This window comes from Osmerus eperlanus, chromosome 6, assembly GCF_963692335.1.
Source record: "Osmerus eperlanus chromosome 6, fOsmEpe2.1, whole genome shotgun sequence".
NCBI classification, from domain to species: Eukaryota; Metazoa; Chordata; class Actinopteri; order Osmeriformes; family Osmeridae; genus Osmerus; species Osmerus eperlanus.
This window is the reverse complement of record NC_085023.1, coordinates 3831190-3848378: the sequence shown is the minus strand read 5'-3', so window position 1 is coordinate 3848378 and position 17189 is coordinate 3831190. Positions and strand designations below refer to the sequence as shown.

The 17189-nt window shown below is 47.7% G+C and overlaps 1 protein-coding gene across 1 annotated transcript in view; it reads right to left on the bottom strand.

Annotated features, from left to right (window-relative positions):
- Positions 1–11679, bottom strand: part of mcu (mitochondrial calcium uniporter) — a 49270-nt gene extending 37591 nt beyond the window's left edge. Inside the window, exon 1 of the mRNA XM_062463053.1 lies at positions 11447–11679. Coding sequence (XP_062319037.1) covers positions 11447–11563 — 117 coding nt within the window. The 5' untranslated portion in view covers positions 11564–11679. The remainder of the gene's footprint in view (positions 1–11446) is intronic.
- Positions 11680–17189: the final 5510 nt, after the last annotated feature.

Sequence of the window (17189 nt, the reverse complement as noted above, 5' to 3'; positions counted from 1 at the left end):
GAGTTGCTGGATGTGTTCTGAATGGGGCTCATTAACATGAAAGCAGAACAAACAGGAGGGCAGATTCCAGGCAACAGACCGATGAAGGACGACCTGCATGAAGGTCGTCCTTATATCCCTCCAGCAGCCAGGACTGACAGCTAAACACACATTAAGGCTCTTCCAGGTTAAGTGACTGTATGTGTGTCCTTGTTGGAGAGCATGTGAACCCCCCCCCCCACACACACATTTACATTTAGTCATTTAGCAGACGCTCTTATGCAGAGCGACTTACAGTAAGTACAGGGACATTCCCTCCAAGACAAGTAGGGTGAAGTGCCTTGCCCAAGGACACAACATCATTTTTGCACAGCCAGGAATCAAACCAGCAACCTTCTGATTACTAGCCCGACTCTCTAACCGCTCAGCCACCTGACTCACACACACACACACTCATCCCAACGGTTCTATTACCCCCCATCCCACTCTATTCTCCATGCCACAATCTACCTCCATTGATCCAGCATATTCAATTGAAAACAATATATGAAACCTGACAGATTCATTTTGATCCGAGTTCATCTTCTTAAACAACCCTGAAAATCCATAAGTGGTTTATCCAATCATGCAATGTTCAGCAAAAAGCAAACACACTGAGAGAGAAAGGGCTGAGTGAGTGAGTGAGTGAGGGAGGGAGGGAGGGAGAGCTTCTTTATCCAGCCAGGCATAATGAGTTGACCGTAAACTGAAATCCATTTGTCACTGGGCTATAATGATTGGTCAGGATTGTATGTAAGGGGTCATGGGTCAGGTGGGGTTCAGAACGCTCTCAGCATCTGCATCTCCAGTAACTACTATGTGCTACTAACTAACCCTCCATGTCTAACCCCAACTAACCCTCCACATCTAACCCTAACTAACCCTCCACATCTAACCCTAACTAACCCTCCACGTCTAACCCTAACTAACCCTCCATGTCTAACCCTAACTAGCCCTCCACATCTAACCCTAACTAGCCCTCCACATCTAACCCTAACTAACCCTCCACGTCTAACCCTAACTAACCCTCCACGTCTAACCCTAACTAACCCTCCATGTCTAACCCTAACTAGCCCTCCACATCTAACCCTAACTAACCCTTCACATCTAACCCTAACTAACCCTCCACATCTAACCTAATCTATAGCCTAACCTAACCACCTATAACCTGAACTCAGCTAAGACTGACGGAGGTCTCAACTAAGACAGGTGAAAGCAAGTCTGTACTAGAACACTAGGAGGAGGTGTCAGCGAGGAAAGGTCTGCCCCAAATTAAGTGAGTTAATCAGTCAGTCGGTCAATAAGCCACTCAGTATATCAGTCAATCAGTAAGTCCCTCTGCACCTCAAACAAATTAAACTCATTCTCTCTGTGTGTCTCTGCCTCTCTTTCTCACACTGTCTGTTTCTCTCTCAGGTGAGATACAAAAGGTGTTACAGACAGGTGAGAGAGAGAGAGAGAGAGAGAGAGAGAGAGAGAGAGAGAGAGAGAGAGAGAGAGAGAGAGAGAGAGAGTGTAAATATTGCTCTCTGTGGTAAATATTCAGGTAGTCCTGACTTCCTCATAAAACTGAGGCTCAGTTTTATGAGGAAGTCAGGACTGAAGCAGCCCAGGCGTTGTGCTAAACAAATCTGGGGCGACACGTAACCAAGACGATGGTTTCAGTTCAGTGTTTCCCCTACCATTATATTAGGGGGGCGCCCCCGCCCCCCCTGGAAGGTCAAGTTAAGTTAGTTATTAGTTATTTTAATATATGTATTTTTTAATATATATATATATATATATATATATATATATAGCGCTAGATCACAAAATAAGTAATTTAAGGTTACCTCCCCCCCCCCCCCCCCCCCATCCGCAAGGCTGTAAACCTAGGGGAAACACTGCAGTTGCAGAGTGACAGGCAATTCTTCCCACAGAAGGTGTAACAGTTTGACGTGTGGCATGAGTGGTGTATTATGCGAACTAGTGCCCATGACACCCGTGCCCGTGATACAGTCGGTAAGTAAGATATGCTAGGCTAATGTGCCTGGCCACATGCTAGGCTAATGTGCTAATGATCTGTAGTGTCATTTAAGAAGTGGAGGGTAGGACTGGGAAGGCTGTTGCATGACCGGTATTGGTAAATCAATCAATTCTATTGTTATCACTAATCAGGGAGGATGCTAAGAGCTGGCTCTGCAGGCTTTGAGGGGCCAATCGGGGGCAATGGGGACCAGGGGGGCCACAATGCTGTTGTGCATAATCAGTTTTATTGCCAAAGGGCGATTGGGTCCCTATTGTCCCCTGAAACTGATATAATAAACCGACATTCAATCCGGATTGACTCTAAGAACCCATCAATCACACTGATGCTGCAACATCGATCACTGTCACCACGGCAACTACAGTGGAGGGGTCTGAGGCTGCCAATCACCGGGCCTTAAAACACCAGCATCAACGATTACACACACACACACACACACACACACACACACACACACACAGCCTCACTCACATAAAGAACACTCACAAAACACTCGTCATATCCAACACTGTCTTTCTCTATGACATACACACTTCCTTCCTCACACTATTCATCACAGCAGGTGACAGGAGGGGTCTCTGGGGACTGTAAAGATGTCTCTTGGAGATATTGTGTGTGTGCGTGTGTGTGTGTACACTGACAGCAGATCTGAGGCCAGGACAGCTTTCGCTCCCAGGAGAGCTGCAGGTTAGCCTGTGTACATCTTAAAACAGACAGTGGGTTAGTCTAATCCTGGACACTAAACTGTCAGGGAATCCCTGGGTGTTCTATCAGCCCATCCATCCGTCCATCCATACATCCACCTAACCTCTACCCAAAGATGACAAGGCAGAAATGTTCCAAGGCTCTCAGCAGCTTAAGTGTCTCAGCTCTCCCAACCTGCTGGGATAATCCAGTTCCCTGGACACCAGAGTGGTGGGAGGGGCTACTCGGGTTAAGTGGATGCTGATTGGATTAGCAGGCCACATGGGGTCATGCCCCCTAGACCCTGCCCACCACTAACTGGCCCGTGAACATGTTAATGAGCATAGAGAGAGGAGGAGAACGGAGGAGAGGAGAGGGGAGGAAGAGATGAAGAATAGAGGAGGGGGAGATGAAGAGAGGAGAGGGGAGGAAGAGGAGAGGGGGAGATGAAGAATAGAGGAGGGGGAGATGAAGAGAGGAGAGGAAGAGGAGAGGGGAGGAGGAGAGGAGGATGTGCCAGAGGAAGATGAAGGCCATAGAAACAGAGACAAGACATCAATCAGTGGAGCGTTTCCCAGAATGCACCACACCTTCTCCCCCGACACTGGCGGCGTCCAGCGCTCTAGTGTGACATCAACACAGGAGCAGAGCAGATGGCGAGGAGGAGGAGGATGAGGAGGAGGAGCAGCTGACTCACATGGCCCAGGCTAGCTGAGACCCTCTTCCTAGCTGGTCTCTCCTGATGGGCTTGTGGGAACAGGCAGCCTGCTCTCAGGGACCACAGCCGCAGCACTGACCTCAGGTCAGCTGGGTCTACACACACACACTGACCTCCCTAACAGACAGTCGCAGCACTGACCTCAGGTCAGCTGGGTCTACACACACACTGACCTCCCTAACAGACAGTCGCAGCACTGACCTCAGGTCAGCTGGGTCTACACACACACTGACCTCCCTAACAGACAGTCGCAGCACTGACCTCAGGTCAGCTGGGTCTACACACACACTGACCTCCCTAACAGACAGTCGCAGCACTGACCTCAGGTCAGCTGGGTCTACACACACACTGACCTCCCTAACAGACAGTCGCAGCACTGACCTCAGGTCAGCTGGGTCTACACACACTGACCTTCCTAACAGACAGTCGCAGCACTGACCTCAGGTCAGCTGGGTCTACACACACACACACACACACACTGACCTCCCTAACAGACAGTCGCAGCACTGACCTCAGGTCAGCTGGGTCTACACACACTGACCTTCCTAACAGACAGTCGCAGCACTGACCTCAGGTCAGCTGGGTCTACACACACACACTGACCTCCCTAACAGACAGTCGCAGCACTGACCTCAGGTCAGCTGGGTCTACACACACACACACTGACCTCCCTAACAGACAGTCGCAGCACTGACCTCAGGTCAGCTGGGTCTACACACACACACACACTGACCTCCCTAACAGACTGTCGCAGCACTGACCTCAGGTCAGCTGGGTCTACACACACACACTGACCTCCCTAACAGACAGTCGCAGCACTGACCTCAGGTCAGCTAGGTCTACACACACTGACCTTCCTAACAGACAGTCGCAGCACTGACCTCAGGTCAGCTGGGTCTACACACACACTGACCTCCCTAACAGACAGTCGCAGCACTGACCTCAGGTCAGCTGGGTCTACACACACACACACACTGACCTCCCTAACAGACAGTCGCAGCACTGACCTCAGGTCAGCTGGGTCTACACACACACTGACCTCCCTAACAGACAGTCGCAGCACTGACCTCAGGTCATCTGGGTCTACACACACACACACACACACTGACCTTCCTAACAGACAGTCGCAGCACTGACCTCAGGTCAGCTGGGTCTACACACACTGACCAGGGCAAGCGTCTGTCCCCACCTGGAGGATGTGGCCAGACTAGAGTATATCAACATAGATCTAGGGCTGCTCAATTCTGGCAAAAATAATAATCAATATCATTTTGGTCAATATTGAGATCACAATAATGTAATGCAATTACTTCATTGACTTCGGAAACATCACCCATTTATCGATCTTTGAAGAAAAAAAAAAGACCTTAAAATACTTTAACTTTAAATGGGAGTCATGTGGCTGAGCGGTCAGGGAATCTGGCTAGTAATCAGAAGGTTGCCGGTTCGATTTTTGGCTGTGCAAAAAATGACGTTGTGTCCTTGGGCAAGGCAATTCATCCTACTTGCCCCAGAGGAAATGTCCTTGTACTTACTGTAAGTCGCTCTGGATAAGACCGTCTGCTAAATGACTAAATGTAAATGTAATATATTCCAATTGAAAAACTACAAAAAAAGTTAAACAAAAATGTATCTAATAGGAAATCAGATCTCATCAACATGCTTTTCTCAAAAGTCTCATCAGGAATCCTGATAAAGGATAGAGGGCTTTCTGCAGTTTGCCAAGATTGAGGTAGAAAAGGAGGATAGCACAGTGTTATCAGTGTTAGTGGACCCACAAACCCCCACCTTGAAAGATATCCCGGTAGTCTGGTGTGTTACGACTGTACCCCCGTTGACTGGCATGCAGTAGAGTGCTAAGCAGAGTGCTAAGCAGTCCCATCACCCCATACCAAGAAGCCGGAGAAGTAACGTGATTTATAACGCAAGACTAAACGAGAGCATCATTGCTAAACTGAATGCGGCATAATAATCATTTTATCTCAATTATCGTATGTAGGTAGCAAATTGCAATTGAAAAATATTTGATTATTCACCTGGCCCTGGCTAGATGAGACCAAACAACGCCAGGCTAGGATAGGATAACCTAGGATAAGACTAGCCCGGACCAGCTAGACCAGGACAAACCATACCAGGCTAGGATAGACCAAATCTAACCAGATCAGGCCAGATCTAAGCAGACTAGACCAGGCTAGTCAAGACAAGACCAGAAGATACCAGGCTATATCAGACCAGGGGCCGTATTCACAAAACATCTTGAGGCTAAAAGTAGCTTACAACTCGCCGATTTAGGAGAAACTCTTTAAAATAATGGGCATCAGTCCTAATTTTAGGACTCCTCATTTTTGTATTGCACAAAGCGTTTTAGTGCTAAAACCAGATCCTAAATGATCTGTGAAAAGTTAGGGGTAGGCCTAGTCAAGAGGACTCCTAGGTCACCAAATCACAAACAATCCTAAAATGTCTGTTGCTGGGAATCTGCCTTGGAACGTAAACACTTTAGAAACATTTTGTGATATTGAGCTTATGAAAATGTATCGTCGGGTATCAGAATTGTTATCAGGGATGCAGTGACTTATAGAAACAACCCAGTGACACCGGAGATGAAGAGTGACAACTGTACGCTACTTGGCCACAGGGAAACTGCAGCTATGCACCGCAGAAGAACTAGGTATATTATCTCTGCCATCCATCAGCAGAACACAACATTGCATTAAACAATATGCCCTCTGCAGACCCCACATCGACAATTCATATGGCGGCCTTTATGCATATTCACTATTTGTTTACGAGATGCACATGTAAGAGACTGACAATTAGCTAAACATATACTTGTTTAATTAGTGACACAACCTACAATTGAACATCTTTATTTGAATATATTTAAAAACTTTGCATATTGCAAAATAAAAACTTGTTCTACAATATTTCTATGACGAAATCATTGACAAAGATCCATCCCCTATTAGTCAATCACTATGGGCATAATTAGTAACCTTGTTGACATTGGCAACAAGGTCAACCCCACACTTTGTCTTGGCTTAAGATTTCTCCCTATTCCTTAGTAAAATTTGGTCTCAGCAGCTTTGTGTTGCTTTATGTTTTAGGACGAAACTCTTTGTTAAGAATTTTTACTGCTATTTAGGAGAACCCTTTAGTGGCAAGATAAAATGTTTTGGGAATACTGCCCCAGACCTAACCACAACAGTACAGACCAGACCAGACCTAACCACAGCAGTACAGACCAGAACAGGATAGACCTAACCAGCCCAGAGCAGGATATAGACCAGGATATAGACCAGGACCAGACTAGAACAGGCTGGACCTAACCATCCCAGAGCAGGATATAGACCAGGACCAGACTAGAACAGGCTGGACCTAACCAGCCCAGAGCAGGATATAGACCAGGACCAGACTAGAACAGGCTGGACCTAACCAGACCAGAGCAGGATATAGACCAGGATATAGACCAGGACCAGACTAGAACAGGCTGGACCTAACCAGACCAGAGCAGGATATAGACCAGGACCAGACTAGAACAGGCTGGACCTAACCAGACCAGAGCAGGATATAGACAAGGATATAGACCAGGACCAGACTAGAACAGGCTGGACCTAACCAGACCAGAGAAGGATATAGACCAGGATATAGACCAGGACCAGACCAGAACAGGCTGGACATAACCAGCCCAGAGCAGGATATAGACCAGGATATAGACCAGGACCAGACTAGAACAGGCTGGACCTAACCAGACCAGAGCAGGATATAGACCAGGATATAGACCAGGACCAGACTAGAAAAGGCTGGACCTAACCAGACCAGAGCAGGATATAGACCAGGACCAGACTAGAACAGGCTGGACAGCTTGGTAGTGATGGAGGACAGACAGGCCCAGCAGTCTTCAGCTCAGTCGTGATGGAGGACAGACAGGCCCAGCAGTCTTCAGCTCAGTCGTGATGGAGGACAGACAGGCCCAGCAGTCTTCAGCTCAGTCGTGATGGAGGACAGACAGGCCCAGCAGTCTTCAGCTCAGTCGTGATGGAGGACAGACAGGCCCAGCAGTCTTCAGCTCAGTCGTGATGGAGGACAGACAGGCCCAGCAGTCTTCAGCTCAGTCGTGATGGAGGACAGACAGGCCCAGCAGTCTTCAGCTCAGTCGTGATGGAGGACAGACAGGCCCAGCAGTCTTCAGCTTGGTAGTGATGGAGGACAGACAGGCCCAGCAGTCTTCAGCTTGGTAGTGATGGAGGACAGACAGGCCCAGCAGTCTTCAGCTTGGTAGTGATGGAGGACAGACAGGCCCAGCAGTCTTCAGCTTGGTAGTGATGGACAGACAGACAGGCTCTGATTGGACCATTGATCGACTGGAGGATTGATTGATTGGCAGGTCAATATGACAAAAACACACTGCTGAAACATATAGTCTCAGAACATGACTTGTGTCTGAGCTGAACTACAGAACGTCATTGCTGTCCTAAACAGGTCTGCATGCGTGTGTTTGCACTTGTGTGTGCATGTGTGTATGTATTCACATGTGTGGGTGGGTGTGTTTATGTAAGTGTTTGTGTGTGTTTATGTGTGTGTGGCATGTGTGCATGCGGTGTGTGTGTGTGTGCATTTGCTTGTAAGTATTTGTGTGTGAGCGTGTGCATGTCACGTGTGTGCATGTGTGAGTGCATGTATATAAGTATTTGTGTGGGTGTGTGTACTGTGTGTGTGTGCGTACTCAGGTAACAGATGCTGCTATCTTAGTCCTGTCTTCTCTAACAGGTGTAGCTACAGTATCTGCCACTGTGTCACACCTGACTAGCCTGGATGACAGCTAAACCCAGTTACACACACCTGGAGGGGGGGCAGTCTAACAGCTGGGGAGCGTAAAGAGGCAGTTTAGCAGCAGCACAACTCTTACTGGTCTGCCATGTCCCCTCAGCCTGCTAAATCAGTTAAAGTTTAACTGCATGTTTAGGAGGTTAGGAGGACAAGCTGAATATGGTCTCCCACTGGGGTGAATATGGTCTAATCTAGCAGCTCACAGCAGGGACAGAGATAGAGGCTGGAGGGTTGGAGGCTGGACGGGGGTGAGGGGGAGAATACGAGCTCTGGGGGCTGGGATGGAGGGGGTAAGCCTGGAGGGTGAGGGCTGGGGTGGAGATGGAGGTTAGGGGCTGGGGGTGGAGGCTGGGAGTTGAAGGTGAAGGCTGGGAGTACAGGCTAGGGGTGGAGGCTGGGAGTGGATGGTGAAGGCTGGGTGGAGGCTGGGAGTAGAGGCTGGGGGTGGAGGCTGGGGGTGGAGGCTGGGGGTGGAGGCTGGGAGTGGAGGCTGGGAGTGGAGGCTGGGGGTGGAGGCTGGGGGTGGAGGCTGGGGGTGGAGGGTGTCCACTGAGAGCTCTGGAGGCCAGGGTCTGAAGGCTAGCTATCCCAGGGTTAACAGTCACCTTTGAAACACGGAGATACAGAAATGAGGAAACGAGAGACACCAGAGGAGTTGCTGTGTGTGTGTGTGTGTGTGTGTGTGTGTGTGTGTGTGTGTGTGTGTGTGCCAATCCTCCCATGATGGATGTGGCAAAAGAAAAATCAACCAAGCCGTACTAACAACTAAGATGACATGCCTTCCTCATGTTACTGTTTCTACCTCATCCCCCTGCCTCATCCCTCTCTCTGCCTCACCCCTTCCATCATCCCCTCCCCTCACCCCTCTCTCTGCCTCATCCCTCTCTACCTTATCCCCACCCTCATCCGTCTCTCTACCTCAGCCCCCTCCCTCATCCCCCCATTCATCATCCCTCTCTCTCCTTGCACGATGGTAGGGCTATCTTTTGGACGATGGAGGAAGGGCTATCTCCTGGACTATGAGGAAAGAACTATCTCCTGACTATGGAGGAAGGGCTATCTCCTGGACTATAGAGGAAGAGCTATCTCCTGGACTATGGAGGAAGTGCTATCTCCTGGACTATGGAGGAAGGGCTATCTCCTGGACTATGGAGGAAGAGCTATCTCCTGGACTATGGAGAAAGTGCTATCTCCTGGACTATGGAGGAAGTGCTATGTCCTGGACTATGGAGGAAGTGCTATGTCCTGGACTATGGAGGAAGTGCTATGTCCTGGACTATGGAGGAAGTGCTATCTCCTGGACTATGGAGGAAGAGCTATCTCCTGGACTATGGAGGAAGTGCTATCTCCTGGACTATGGAGGAAGTGCTATCTCCTGGACTATGGAGGAAGTGCTATCTCCTGGACTATGGAGGAAGTGCTATGTCCTGGACTATGGAGGAAGTGCTATGTCCTGGACTATGGAGGAAGTGCTATGTCCTGGACTATGGAGGAAGTGCTATCTCCTGGACTATGGAGGAAGAGCTATCTCCTGGACTATGGAGGAAGTGCTATCTCCTGGACTATGGAGGAAGTGCTATCTCCTGGACTATGGAGGAAGTGCTATCTCCTGGACTATGGAGGAAGTGCTATCTCCTGGGCTATGGAGGGATATTTTTCTGTGTTTGCATGTTCTCCCCATGCTCACGTGGGTTTCCCCCACAAAGAGCCCAGAGCAGATATCTCCCCTGTCCCTGCCCCTACCCCTGTCCCTGCCCCTACCCCTGTCTTGTCTCGTCGCACGATCAATCCATTTTTCATATATTTTTTTCCTCCCTCACTCTCCTTCATCCCTCTTTCTACCTCATCCCTTCTCTCTCTAGTCCTTCCATCCTCCCTTGTCCTTGTCTCTCCCTCCGTCATCCCTGCATCCACTACTGAGACAGCTCCTATGTGAGGCCATTAAGAGGCTTCTTCAAGCTGAGGGTGGAATTGTGGCTCCATTGAGAAGTATTAACCAGACATCTCAAACACAATGACCTGTGTGCAGTGTGTGGGCAGCATGTGTGAGGGTGCTGTGTATATGGCGTCCTGGCCGGTCAAGGTGTGAGGTTTAGCTCCAGGCTCCAGGGTTTCTCTGTTTCCCTGAGCCAGCAGGAAAAACAGGATCTCCCTCCAGAACGGGGAAACACCCACAGACACAGGAGTGTGGGGGGAGGGGGGGGGGGGTACAGTGTGACATAATCAAGCGAGGAATTCCATGATTGTAGTGTGTATGTGTGTGCGCGCGCATATGTGTCTGTAGTTCCCCTCACGCTTATATGGATGCGCACGGACTCGGTTCACACCACATGCCGTGGAGTTTCTGCCGCACTGTCACACGGACCCACTGCAGAGAGATCTGCCGCTTTCTCTCTCTTTCACACACGCACACACACACTGTACACGTACGCACAGTACACGTACGCACAGTACAGCAGCGTGTACTGTAGGTCCGAGCAATCCCTCACATCGACTGACAAGCAAACCAAAAGCTATAATCTTAATAAAACGGACAATATTCAAAGAAGTCACAAGAACTATAATGATATAGATATGCGTCCGTCGCGGTTTACCAACAGATACAGCTGTTGATAAACGTTTAAGTTTATCCATACATACATACATACATACATACATACATACATACATACATACATACATACATACAAGGTGGTCCCTGCAAATAAATTATCGACGCTTTGTGGTAACCGACTAAACGTCTTGGTAGCAAAGTGTAAGAGCAGTGTAAAAGACGATCACAGGTATTGTGATCAGACACACACCCACCGATTGACGGGGAACAAGCTTCTCTTGGCGGTCGTGGCTACAGCAGTCTTGAAAACTGCATTGCTACTGCTGTCAAAAAAGACAGGGTGCGCGCCTGCGGCCGGTCACCGACTGTACGCGAACATTTTAGTTAACACAATAGCTTATCAGCTTATCATCTGGCTTCGGGTCATGTCGCAGCAAAGCTTCTATCAATATCTTAGAAGGGGGTCGAATAGAACTATTAACGATGCTAGTTAGCCTTTACTTCCTTAGCCCGCCTGTACAGGATATCAGACAGCACAGCCCCACCAACGTTTTTTCCGCTGTCTTGACTTGCCTTGTCCCGAACCACATTCACGAATCCTGGTCTGGAGACTTACCGTTCGTATGTGCTGATGATGTCGCTGTGAGGAAACAAGAAGTGCGGGGAGGCTGCTGGCCCCCACGCCGCTGCTCCGGGACAGTAGGAGTACGGATCTGCACACTTTCGCAGCCATCGCTCTAGTAAAACCTCGCTGTGAAGGCGAATGCTGCGGGCTGACCGAAAGCGAGCGAGCTGGGGAGGGAGGGACGGTGGTGGTGGGCGGGTTGGGCAAACAACCTCATACACGCGCTAAACGCGGACAGGAATGTGGGTGCGCACATTTAGTAGCCCGGCGGTGACCAGCTGATTGGTAAATTTGCGGGGTTACTATATTTTATCGGACTCCCTTGTGGCTTAATGACACGCGACCCTCTCTGATTATTAACCCAGCTGTTATCAAAAGTCTACAACAAAATAAACAAATTACCAAGTTGCGGATGCCAAAACAAAGTAGGCTAAAAGACGTCCGCATATTGGCCTGATATTAGCCTATATACAGCCACTAACATGCAGAGTCGTTAAATATTAGTTACACTATTTGAATTAGTTATTATTTGATCCATTTAAATCCATAACTTGTCAGATGCCCCACCTACTATGTAATTCAAGCATACCCCGTCGTTTAAAACGTGTGGACCCTCTCAGAGCGAGGTGATTGCACCAGCAACTTAAAATAAACGGTTATTTTTACAATTCATCAAAAGGGTATTGTTTCTACAGCACGACAGATAGCCTGCCGCACCCTCGAAAGTACATTTTAAGGAAAAATTAGGAAAAAGTGACATACGATTGGTCGATTAGACCTATGGAGGGCGGGCGCCTATACTTTTCATCCAATTGGAGCAAAGGTTTTTCTTGCCAGAACGGTGTCAATACATGATTCTGCCAATAAGAGACCGCGAGGAGGTTCATTCACGAGGAGATCCCAAGAATGGAGAATAACCAGCCAGCACCGCGAATAATGACTGACTCGGGATTCCACCATGCTGTGACTTTACCACACAATATTCTCAAATCAAATCAAATGTATTTGTATAGCCCTTTTTACACGCAAGCATGTCACAGAGGGCTTCACATATGCCCATAGAACTGCCCCTCAAGCAACCTAAACCCTCAAGGAAGACAAGGAAAAACTCCCAAAAAACTCAACAGGAGAAAATAAAAAATAAAAAATGGAAGAAACCTTGGGAGGAGCAATTCAGAGAGGGATCCCCTCCTCCAGAGACGGTTGGTGGGAGAGAGGAGCAGAACACAGGCTAAACATAGTCATACAGTGTCGATGGGTTTTTAAAACACCAAAATCCATTATTCAACTTTATAGATGTAGGACAGGACCGGGAGACTCGCGACCAGGTCCAGTGTTGGCTGACCGACGACCAGGCAGGTGCTGACAACTCAAACCCCCCACACCACAAGGGATGTGTGTGGGGGGGGGACAGAGAGAGGAGAGCAGGGATTAGAGAATGCCAGGAGCTTCTAACAGTTACAGTCATAATAGAATGAGATCCCCACCGGTCAAGTGTGGACTGGTGCAGCAATTTAATAGAGCAAAAAAGGGGAATTTGATGCAACCCCACACACCAAGACAGCGACAGCCCCCCTCATTTGGAACATGAAATCTGTTCCAGGGGAAGAGAACTCTAAAATAAGTTATACTTAAAGAATAAGGATGGAAACAACCCGTCCCCCGTTGCCTCCAACTAGTAACATACTTACCTTTAACAGTCGTAGAATTGACTAAACAATAACGTTTTTAACCTAATTTTAAACGTCGAAACAGTATCAGACTCCCTAATTGAGACGGGTAGTTTATTCCAGAGAAGAGGCGCTCTATATGAGAACGCCCTACCTCCAGCTGTTTTTTTCTTAATTTTGGGAACCACCAGATAGCCGGCATCTTGAGATCTAAGTGTCCTTGCGGGGCAATAGGGTGCAAGGAGACCGGAGAGGTACAGTGGTGCCAATCCATGCAGAGATTTGTAGGTTAGTAGTAGAACTTTGAAGTCAGCTCTGGCTTGGATAGGGAGCCAGTGTAGAGAGACAAGAGTAGATGTTATGTGATCAAACTTTCTTGTTCTGGTCAATAGTCTAGCAGCAGCATTTTGCACCCGCTGTAAATTTTTTAGGTGGGTAATTGGGAGGCCAGAGAACAACACATTGCAATAGTCCAATCGGGACGTAACAAATGCATGTATTAGTTTTTCGGCATCATCCTTTGAGAGAAATTTTCGTATTTTGGCAATATTACGTAGATGGAAAAATGCAGTTCTAGTAATTTGCTTAATATGGTACTCAAACGAAAGGTCTGGGTCCATTGTGACTCCTACATTTTTTACTAGCTGGCTTTGAGAGACTTTGACGCCGTCTAGGTCTAAGGTCAGATTGGAAAAATTATTTCTATATTTTTTAGGACCGAAAATTTGAACCTCGGTTTTATCCGAATTTAGAAGAAGGAAATTTGCAGTCATCCAAGCTCTCAACCTAGAAACACATTTTTCCATAGCATGTGGAAATTCTCCAGACTTTATAGACATATATAGCTGAGTATCATCTGCATAACAGTGAAAATTTACCCCAGAGCTTCTAATTAGGTTTCCTAAAGGCAGCATATAGAGAGAAAATAACAGAGGGCCTAGAACTGAACCCTGTGGTACTCCGTATTTTACAGTGGAGCTCCTGGATGAGCAGCCATCATAGTGGACATATTGTGATCTATCGGATAGATACGATCTAAACCACTGAAGTGATGTACCAGAAATCCCAACATAGTTCTCCATACGTTCCAAGAGAATCTCATGATCCACCGTGTCAAAAGCTGCACTTAGGTCTAGAAGAACCAGGACAGAGAAAGAACCCGCGTCAGAGGCTAACAGTAGATCATTGACTACCTTGGCTAATGCAGTTTCAGTGCTGTGGTGGAGACGAAATCCAGACTGGAGAGGTTCATAAAGCTGATTTGAGGAGAGGTGCTCAGTGAGCTGTTGTGCCACAGCCTTCTCAACAATTTTGGAGATAAATGGCAAATTTGAAATTGGCCTGTAGTTGCTAAGACAACCTGGATCCAGGTTTGTTTTTTTAAGAAGGGGCTTAATAATAGCTTGTTTGAAATCGTTGGGGACTTGGCCAATTACAATAGATTCATTAATTCATTCTAAAACATTTCTCTCTGGGGCACAAGGAGCGATTGGAGATTGTACGAAAAATCTTCATAGCAATTATTGTGACTCAATTGTACAATTAAAATAATTGCTGAATATATATATTTTGAGAGTGTGACCCACGCTGTCTTCAGTTCTGCTGGTGAATCTACTGTCATATCTAATCTAAAGTTAATATCCGATTATTAGCCTGTCCTTCAAAGACAGCTGTAGCAAAACTACAGGATCAAATCTAATTCATTGATTTTAAATCCAATGTGTATCCACTGTGTATCTTTGAACATTTACAAAGCAGGACTGTTCAAACTGTGTGTGTGTGTGTTGGTGTGGGGCAGGGGTGAGGGAGGTATGGAAGTTATCCTGAACATATGGAAATCTAGTGGCTGCAAGGCAAACAGGCCAGCCTTGTCCTGCCTGGTGTTTCCTGTGGCTGCTAGGACTGGAGTCTGGAACGCAGGCTGAGGAATGTGGACAAAGGTGTTTCACTGTCTTATCATGTGACAGAGCCACACCTGTGGGCTGGCCAATACAGAGTTCATCCCAGCACAGGACTGTTTAAGACAACACAATACTGAAAAACACAAGACTGTACTATGCAACACCGTACTACACAATACTGTACAATGCAACCCAACACAGTACAACATGACATGGCACCCACAAACACAATACAGATAGAATAAAATAATGTTGAAATGTTCAGTTTGAGTGTGTCACTGCGACAGTTAAATAATGTGTTTCAATATCAAATCGTTTATATAACTTGTATTGTCCTAATCACACCCAGCTCACTGTGGGTGTGCTGCAGGGTGTCTATGCTAGTTATCAGTAATCTAAAACTGTTAAATGGCTTTGTGTGTGTGTTGTTGGCATGGCAGGCATCTGTTGTCAGCTTCTTGTGCCCTAATAAATCACCTTCTTGCTCTGGCCCCCCGGCCCCCTGGCCCCCCAGCCCCTCAGCAGCATCCCAGGTGCATTGCAGCACTATGTGGGTGATGCAATTTAAATGCAAATTCTCTGGCAGGGACAAGCAGCATGTGTGCTCATCTCAGGGCCTCTCTACTGATCCCAGGAAGAGATCCAGCTTTGCAGCCCACAGGCCCCGGAGACTTCCCTGCCACCACACAGTGGCCCCCACGGCCTCTACAGCCTCTACAGGCGGGGAGTGGACCCCACAGATCTAGGAGTCTTTAATCTACTGGAATCAGAAGGAGTCCTGTATTAAGACACTGATAAATGTGTGTAGTTAATGCATGTATTGAGCACACTGTAGATGGGAGTGCAGCCATGCATGCATTTGGTTGTTTTGTATATAATCACTCAGGTCCCATGATGCCTTTCAACTATAAAAATATGGCCTGTTTTACTGTAAACACCTGTCTGCAGACTCACAGGCCACAGTTCTGGCCTGTCTGCAGACTCACAGGCCACAGTTCTGTCCTGTCCGCAGACTCACAGGCCACAGTTCTGTCCTGTCCACAGACTCACAGGCCACAGTTCTGTCCTGTCCGCAGACTCACAGGCCACAGTTCTGTCCTGTCTGCAGAGCAGATGAGGATCAGCTCAGGTCTCAGTGGTACAAAGGGCTCCGAAGCAGTAGGCTGTCCTCGCTCATCACTGGGCCTGACAGTCATGCCTGTTGGCTTATTGCTCCTTACAAACTGGTCAATATCGACCAAAACAAGCTTTAGATTATAAATGTCATGATTGAAGTAAACTCATACCAGCGACAGACGCATGCACATATGCTAACAGTTATTAACCCTTGTGCTGCCTTCGGGTCACATGACCCAAAGGTTCATAACGAACCATCGTTGTGTTTACCCAATTTTACCCAATACAAAAACAAATAAAAATCATTTTCTTTTAACCTTCGCAATGTGGAGGGTCTGAGACAGCCCTACGGTTAAAAGAAAATGCTTCACTTTGTTTTTGTATGCGGTAAAGTTGTCGCAATACGACGGTGGGTCACAATGACTGATGGGTCGGAATGACCCGAAGATAACACAAGGGTTAAGGACTTGTTGGCACCATTGGCATTGGTTTGTCTGCACAGTCATATTCTCTGTCTGAGTGTGTGCTCGCAGGTTTGTTCTCCTGTCATATAAGTGGACCTGTGAACTTCACCCATAGTGTTTGTACTGTCAAATCTTTATTAATAGTATTACCCAGTTGCCCAATCAGAGGTTAATAACCTACCACTACAATAAACTAAGAGGTTTCTGAGTTTACTCAAACATACACTGAGAAAACATGGCCATGTCTCTGGGATACAGTTGAACAGGTGTGAAGAGGGGGTGAGAGGGAGTGAAGGAGGGGGGCACGAAGGGCGAAGGGGAGAGGTAAGCGAAGGCATGAAGGGGGGAGGGGATAAGGGGAGAGGGGAGAAGGCGGGGAGTAGATCAGAAAACAGCATGTGAGAGAGAAAGGTTGAAAGAGAGAGGGGGAGAGAGATGGAGAGAGAGGGTGAGAGAGACGGTGAGATTACGTGTCTCTCCAGGATCACTCTGTGCCCCAGCACTCGCAGTCTCCTCACCCACCGCCCTCCCAAGGACACAGCAGGAACTGAGGCATAGACAGAGGCAGGGCCAGAGGCACAGA